The sequence below is a fragment of the Natator depressus genome, chromosome 5, assembly GCF_965152275.1.
Source record: "Natator depressus isolate rNatDep1 chromosome 5, rNatDep2.hap1, whole genome shotgun sequence".
Taxonomy (NCBI): Eukaryota; Metazoa; Chordata; order Testudines; family Cheloniidae; genus Natator; species Natator depressus.
In genome coordinates this window covers 42860334-42868802 of record NC_134238.1, presented here as the reverse complement: position 1 = coordinate 42868802, position 8469 = coordinate 42860334, and the positions used below count along the sequence as shown (strand labels likewise).

At 39.2% G+C, this 8469-nt stretch overlaps 1 protein-coding gene across 3 annotated transcripts in view; it reads right to left on the bottom strand.

Moving 5' to 3' along the window:
• Positions 1 to 474: 474 nt before the first annotated feature.
• The window catches only part of PIK3R1 (phosphoinositide-3-kinase regulatory subunit 1), a 77728-nt gene continuing 69733 nt past the window's right edge, over positions 475 to 8469 (bottom strand). For 2 of the 3 annotated variants that reach the window (XM_074952659.1, XM_074952658.1), the window contains exons 9-10: positions 5365 to 5535; positions 477 to 4851 (exon numbers count right to left, since the gene is read on the bottom strand). In XM_074952659.1, the coding sequence (XP_074808760.1) occupies positions 4662 to 4851; positions 5365 to 5535 (361 nt within the window). In that variant the 3' untranslated portion in view covers positions 477 to 4661. Of the gene's footprint in view, positions 4852 to 5364; positions 5536 to 8469 lie in introns of all 3 variants that reach the window. The other variant, XM_074952657.1, reaches the window with a different exon arrangement.

The window sequence follows — 8469 nt, the reverse complement described above, 5'->3', positions numbered from 1 at the left end:
TTTTTCTTTTTTTCTCATTGTTTTTTGTAGATGATTGTGTTCATGCTGCTAGGTTAAATTTGGATACAGGGGATGAAATACTGGCCCCACGGAAGTCAATGGAAAAACCCTCATTGACGTCCGTGGAGCCAGGATTACACCTAGAGTCTGAAGGTATAGGGAACAGGCTTATAACTCATTAACATTACATTGATTTTGCAGTGTCACTGATCTAAGATAACTACCATTCTTGGTGTCATTATATGCACGAAACTACTTCAGAGCTCTTCAACGGCTACTGTCACTTCACTAAGTTAAACGAATAACTAAGAATGAGTATAAATCATAAGCTAACTAGCTCCCTTCACCAATATGCACCTTCAATTCTCCTCTACGAAGTGGGGAACAAGCACACTGTAGGAGTCAGTGATGTAACCTGTTGAAGTAACTTCTCAGAAAGTCCTTAGTGAGGCCTCAACAAGTAAAATGCAGTTTCAAAACAATCTTTATTCTGTTTGAAGACCTAGTACAATTTTTAAAGCAACTTAAAAACAAGACACAGCTCCATCAAATCTATAGCTTGAACAAAATTTCAAGGAGGCACATTTTTATTATTGCCTTGTAAAGGCAATTTACAACCCATCCTACCTTCCATCTCCTCCAAGACCATTTTTTTAAACAAAGTAATTTTAATGTTTTAAAGACATTTAACAGAACAGAGTTTTATTTTTTTAAAACAAGAATACAAAAAATAGCAGCATCTTGGGCAGCTAATGCAGTCTCATAGGGACAAGTGCAATGTAACTATTAACTCACACACCAGTCCAGTTTAGCCTTCTATGATAGTAATATTTCATTTTCTTTTTTGTACAGAATGTTGCATTTTGGAACCTTGTCCCATGGGAGGCATTGTGCGTTGAGCTGCCCATTTCTAAAGTGACCCTGAAGAAAAAATAATATCAGGACTCACTTTCCCAACTGAATACCATGCATAGCAAAAGCACTGTGTTATAACCGGCAGAAGTTTTCCCAATTAGAAGCATCAGAAGGATTTCCCAAGCATTATAGTTCATTGCCAATTACAAGACAAAGCCACTCCTTTTCTACAGAACAGCTGGCATTAAACAGAAGGTTTGGCTTTACAGATTTTTTGATAGATAAGTGAACCATCCAGATGAGTTGTTTTTAAAAACAGAACTACACAATCTTCTCACTTTATTTGGAAACAACTTTCACCAAAAAAGGGGTGTGTGTGTATGTTTGTTTTTAAACAAAGAAATGAGTGACAGCATGTGTTTTGATTGAGCAAAAGGATTGTGTTTGGTGCAAGATGCACCTAGATTATGATCCATTCACACACACACACCCACCCCCTCCTGTCCCCAAATCCAAGCTTCAGTTTAAATAAACAATAATTTGCTTTCTCTCACTTTTCTTGTGGTCACATGTACACCTACCTTTCAGCAGCCTTGTAAAAAGTACTGCAGCAGCTCAGAGACTTAAGTATTCAAAAACTTTAATCATATTAGATGGAAAAATTACCGCTGAAATGACATTAAAAGGACCATGTTTCTTCAGTTATATCAACATACCTTTGTTTCATATGAAGTTTGAGTTTCCACGTATAGTAAAGCTGGTTTAGTTCAACCAAAGTGAGTGGATCATACAATATATAAAGGGCATAAAACTCAGCAATCAAAAAAGGTGTTTGGCAAAGCTGCAGGACTGTACAACTCACTTTGCAGAGAGCCCGCACATGGCCTAGGCACCACATCAAACCAACTAAAGCCCTATTTTGAGGGTTTAAATGACCCTTAAGTAGTGCATAGACCTTGTCCATGCTAAATTTCAACTTAAGATGCCTTAATGAAAAAATCTTCTCAGCTTTGTGCTTGTTTGTCCTTGTTTGTGCAAGAGAAGTCAGGGGCCTGATTCTCACATATACTAGTTTTTCTCCACTGTAAGCACAGATCCTCAGGTGGTGTAAATCGGCCTAGCACCACTTAAAGCAATGGAGCAACCCAACGTATCCCAGCTGAGAACTGGGCCCACTGACTTCTGTGGACGTGAGAGGAAAGTCAGGTCCCAAATGTCTAACTACTACATCCTTTCCTGAAAAGTTTTAAGTGACACATCAATCCAGGCTATATACATTTTGCCTAAAGAAAATAAATGTAATACTTTTCCTCCAACATCTTTATTTTTAATTTTTGTTTTATCCTTAGAAGGATATTTTGACATACTATGAAGGTTGCTTAATTGCTGGAAACTGGATGGATTTGAATTTCGAGCTCTGTTGAATGACATTAAAAGCAGAATAAATGGTACAGTCAAGGAAAGGCATTAGAAAAAACAAATTCAGATTGTCTCTGAGAAGTCTGCCTGGGAAGGAGAGATGAACTGTAGGCTTGTATAACTGGAAAAAAGTTCAGTTTGATTTTGAAATTGTAATTGTCCTGAGACATTAATGATGGTTGAGCTTTGCTCCCTGATATGTGAAAGATTAGGTTCTGGTACGATAAAATACATTCCACAGAAAAGCAAAGTCAACAGGCTAAAAAAACCAAAACCAAAATAAAAACAAAAACCTCACAGCATCAGAAATGAAGAGGTAATGTAGAAATAAAACACAGGTGACAAACTAATTGCCTAACAGTATTTCTAAAAGGTACAGATTTCTAAATAAGTACTTAATACTTCCTTTTAAGAGATGTACATTTTTGAAAGGTGGCAACAATCCGAGAACTCAATGGGATTTATTCCTTCCATTGTGCATGCAGCTAACTCCCTTTAACAATAAAAGGTGTTCCACTTGTAGTTCAAAGGAAAAACAAATTCATATCTTCACCTGGACTAAAAATCTTCAAGAGTCCTCTCAGACATCACTGCCCTATTAATCTGTAAAACGTGAAGCAGCAGCATGAATTTTTCCAATGTTGTGAGTGGATAACTATGTCAGAAACCCACAGTGAATAACCCTTTACAATTTTGGTAAGCGGGACGCTGACATCCTTTGTTTCTTTAACTAACAGAAATCCTGTAACTCTCTGGTACCTAAAATTTATTCTTTTAGATGACATTACCTTTCAGCAAATAAGTTTGTGAAAAACAACAAAAGTTTGTTATGGAAATCCTAATGTTAAAAAAGCAAGGGTTTCTCATCTGAATTAACCCTGTCTTGTACCCTATTGTTCAGAACAAACTTGGGAGTCTTTTTCTAGTAATACAAAAAACAAACACATTTTAGAGAAACTTCCTCCTTCATATGAAATGAAAGGTAGCTTGGCATGCTGACAAAAATGGTAGGTCAAGATGCTGGATTTGCTTTTTACGATGGATTTACTATGTGGATGGAGCTTGAAATCCAAACGGACTGCTCTAATATCCAGGGTTTCATTTGTTCTTCCGCAGTAATGCTCAGGAGGGGGTGTACATTTTTTCCCCTTCCAAATACAAAGACAATCGGGACAGACGTTCAAAATGCGCCAAGAAGCAAATACAGCATGGTACCGTATTCTAAAGATATCCTTGAAACAATATTTTTAGACTCAGTGATACTTTGTAATGCTCATATATTTTTATTGAATAAAGCAGCTTTGAAGCTTATCAGGCACGGCCCAACAAAATATTTAGTCCAGAGGGGAAAAAAAAAAAAAAGGAACTTTTTAACCTTCTATACAAGGAAACCTGTAAACTATTCATAGTTTTAATTCTGAAGCCAATTTTTACTGGCGTCCTGTACATTTCTTAAAAAAACAAAACAAAACAAAACCCGAACAACAAAATGAATATTAACAAAAAATAATACTCAGGAAAAACATTTTTCAGGCAACAAAAAAAAAACAGGAAAAAAAGCTTATCCTGTAGGTATATTTGAAAAAGAAATACAACCAAAAGAAAATTCAGTATTGCATAGCACTGTCTAAGGATTCAGCTTTCAGCAAACAGAAAAGAGAAACTAGAAGCAGTTTGGTATTGATAGTTTCCACTGATGATAGTTAGTCATCCACTATGTACATTTTTATATACCATATGCCATTGAAAGTCCCATTCTCTTCAGTCTTAAATATGTTCTCAACACGAGATTTTAAACGTCTAAACAAAACACTTCCTGGCACTTTGCTACTACATCATTTCCTCTGAACAACATACTGTAACCGAAGTCTTTTTAAAGTGTCCCTTATAAGTGAAAGTGCCATTCTGCTACATATCATTCATCAGGAAACGAAAATCCACAATGCTCTGTGCCTGGATCCACTGAGTACAGCAACACCAAATCTGAACCTCGCCATGACCGAGAAATTCCATAAACAGAATTACACAGACCTGTTGCCCCTGGGGTCTGCAGAATCCCACATTCTAGCTGGTAAAGCTTCAAAGAGATCGTAAACAAGCACCATGGTTAAAGGCCTCTATGTTCCTGCAGGGAGATAGGTATAGCATTTCCCTCTCTTGTGTTTTTCTTTTCTCAATAAAAAAGCACTTTAGATTAGAAACATACATTCACAGCTTAATACTGTGATCTCTCCCACTGCAGTTGTCAAGAAAGCTCTAGTCCCATCTGAAGACAGACAGCTTTGATACTGCAGCTGAAATTCACAAATCAGGCTGAAAGGAACCTTCTCTCTCCAGAGGCCTCAGTGTTGTTGATTTTTTTGTTTTAAAACTGAGCATTAAGGTCTTCATCGCCTCTGCTGTGTATATACTGGATAGGCTAGTGTGACATTGAGAGAGTCATTGTGCTGCACGAGTGATGTGTGTTGGTAATGTAGCACCAGTTCTTTAAGAGAGCTGTACAAGTTATATGGCTCTGCAAATCCATACCCAGTAGGGGTTTTGTTTATGACACAGTGCTTTACTTCTCCATCCACCCTAAAGGGAAAAAAATAGAAAGGTTTTTAATTTGTCAAGAAAGCAAAGTTACGTGTTAAAAAACAGGCTAGGGAATAGCGAATTGACAGTAAATATATAAATGTTGGTAAATATACAAAATTACAGTATTCTACATTGGAATAATTCCATACATCTTGCATCTAACTAGAATTCTCAGGGTGTCATGCTTTACACACTGTTTGGGTAGGCAGAAGGTACAAAGAACTTAGTGGATCGGCAGCCAGTAGTTCTATGCTGTCATTCTCCCCCTTCACTCTAAGGTCCGTCTGTGGGAACTTCCCAGGGTTGAACTTTGCAGGAGGCAGAGGAGCAGTAATGAGGGTAGATGATCCTATGCCTGACAGCCCAGTCCCAAGCCTGCTGAAGTCACTGAGATCAGGCCCTAACAGGATTTCTTGCTCATCACCCAGGTAAACTTACTAGCACCAATTTTTTTTGACCTCATTGTCACCTCTATGCTTTACAACCAAAGCAAAAAATCAGGATACATACACAACAGAGCAGGCATAGCAACCCTGTTTGCTGCTCTCCCGAACAAGGAATGTTCCATCCCGTTTTCCCCGCAGCAGATTTTCAGCTTGGCTTCTGTTGATATTTCCCACATTCCACGTTCGCTCATCATGATGGGGCAAATCCTCATCATCTTCAACCATAGAGTATTGGCTGTACAAATATGAAAAGGATAATCACAGAAATGTAGAGCTTGTCAGGACCTCGAGAAGTCATCAAGTCCAGCCCTCAAACACAGCGTTTGCAAGGGCTTGTCCAAGACTTTTTGAACCCGGGCTCTCTCTCTCACCCCAAGCAAGAATCATATGCCTACACCAGCAAGCCACATTCAGTAATGTTACAGAGAAGAAACTAGGCACAGGCAGCAAGAAGGCACCTTCCTACCACTAGTAGGAAGGTGAGTACAGGGGCCCAAGCCATATAATTCTTCTGACTTCAAGTTTTCATGTAAAAATAAAAATGTCATTTCTAGCATTACTGTGCAGATACCCTTATAAGTATGAAAGAAATATAAATGGAGGCAGTGTTATCTTCCTGAGTCTTCAGAAAGTGCTTCAGTGCTTCTGCTGCTGCTCCTAATTTTGGCAAGCAGCAGGCCCAGCAAACCAAACAGCACCCTAGGTCAGTTTCACTGCTGATGGTCAGAACTCAGGTCAATTTCATGCTGCTGTTTGGGAAAGTTATGTGCAACAGCAGAGAGGGGCAAGTGAATTATTCATTTTGGGAAAGAGACCCAAAAAAATAAAAGGTCTGGAAAGGGCAGCATAATAGACTTCTCTCTCCTCTCTGCTGCAAATGGGGGGTTCTAAGAAAGGTACAGAATAGAGGCTCTTCCCTCCCCGTGCCTTTCTGCAATTAGGATACAGAAAGCTTTTCTCTCTTCCATCAGCCACATGGGATGGAATTTCATAGTTATTCAGGCCACTGTAGCTAGATAAAGCCTCCAACCAGGGTCAAAGGACAGCACCTCGACAATAAACAAGCAGCTGGAGACTGTGGAGAAGTGGAATAACGCTACCTCCGCACACCAAGGTATGGCTGCCAGCCTGCACTGGTGGGACCCTCCAAATTTGTCCATCAGTATACTTTTGGCTAGTAGATTTAGACCTCTGGCTAGTAGGTATCTGGTCAGTTTTTCAAGCACTGAGTAAATACGGCTTCTCATTCATCCCCAATTCCTTGATTCTAGTTAGCCTCAATCTGTGCTACAAACATCAGTGTCCACTGTTGGAATTCAGTTTCTTTGGAAGATTCTGGTTTCTCTCACTAATGAACACCATCTACCTTCCTTAGCCTGCCACACCCCATTGCCCTTATTTGTATTTCTACCACTTTAACTCCAGCCATCTCCTAGACAGGGATCCCAGTTGTCTGTTTATTCTCATTTTCAATGTTTATTTTGGCTATATTATTACTTCAGAAAACAATCTGAATGGTGTCAGCATAAATTTGAGCAGAAATCAGATGGCTCATTAGCAAGGAAAGACAAAATAAATAAAAGCTATTTTTTCAATGTTTCATTTCATATTTGGATCCTATGTTCCCAAACTGTGGCCTTGTCTGCACTAGCCTTATTTTGGAGCAATCTCCAATTGGCTCTAGCGTTAAGAAGAAAATCACAGAGCCATAGAAGGGACTGCACGGGTCATCTAGTCTAATCCCCCTGCCAAGATGCAGGACTAGTTGTGTCTAAATCATCTAAGACAGGTGGCTATCCAGCCTCTTCTTGAAAACCTCCAGTGACGTAGCTTCCACGACTTCCCTAAGCAGCTTGTTCCATTGTACTACTGTTCTTACAGTTAGGAAGTATTTCCTGAGATTTAATCTAAATCTGCTATGCTGTAGTTTGAGCCCATTGCCTCTTGTCCTGCCCTCTGTGACAAGAGGGCAAATTTTTTCTCCATCCTTTTTTATGGTAGCCTTTCAAGTATTTGAAGACCTCTATCATATCCCCCCTTAATCTTTTCCAAACTAAACATACCCAGTTCCTTCAGCCTTTGCCCATATGGCTTGCATTCCATCCCTTTGATCATCTTTGTCGCTTGCCTCTTGATCCTTTCCAGTTTCTCTACATCCCTTCTTTATAGCAGTGACCAAAATTGAACACAATACTCCAACTGAGGCCTAACCAGCGCTAAGTAGAGTGGCACTATCACCTCTAGTGATTTGTAGCACCTTATTGTCTTTGTTGAATTTCATTTTGTTGTCTATAGTCCAGTTCTCCAATTTATCAAGATCCCTCTGAATTTTAGTTCTGTTCTCCAAAGTGTTTGCAGGCCCCGCTCCCCCACGTTAGTGTCATCTGCAAATCTGATCAGTATGCTCTCTAGTCCTACATCCAGGTCATTAATAAAGATGTTAAATAACACCCAGAACAGATTCCTGTGGAAACCCACTTGAGATCTCCTTTCAATCTGACATCACTCCATTCATAGTTACTCTTTGTGGTTATTTAACTAATTATGTATCTGCACTTTGGTGCAGAATTCTTGTCATAACAATGATGGGAGGGCTAATGGAGACTGGCTGCCTACATTTTTACCACCTTATCTTCTACCTGTGCTCTGAAAGGTTAAACAACATGGTTGTAAAAATGCCTGTGCCCTGTCTATCCAATACTTCCACGATTGCCAATCCCAGTGGAGCTGCACCAGTTCTATAGCAATAGAAGACAACTAAGAAAAGCCAAACCACTATTTTAGACAAAGCTAGAGTGGAACCATAGAAAAACACATCACTGACCATGCTGCAGCTACCTCTGACCAAGAAAGGAAGTGTAGAAGGCAAGGACAGGAAGCAACACAGGGTGATAATGTTAAACAGAATATGAATTCCACTGACACCCCTTCTGAAATTCAGGTTTTATTTTTTTTTAAAACTATTGATTCATGAAGTTACTCTTTGATTCATGAAGTTTCTGTTGGTTAGATTTGGTTTTAAAGGGAAACTAGAATCCATCACTATAGCCACCTCACCTAGCCTGGAATACTTGACAGTTACATGATCAACACTTTTCACCCATGATCTGTGTGTGGTGATGGTCCAGTGGCCAAAGCAAGTTAAAAACCTGTATCCAACTCATTTGCT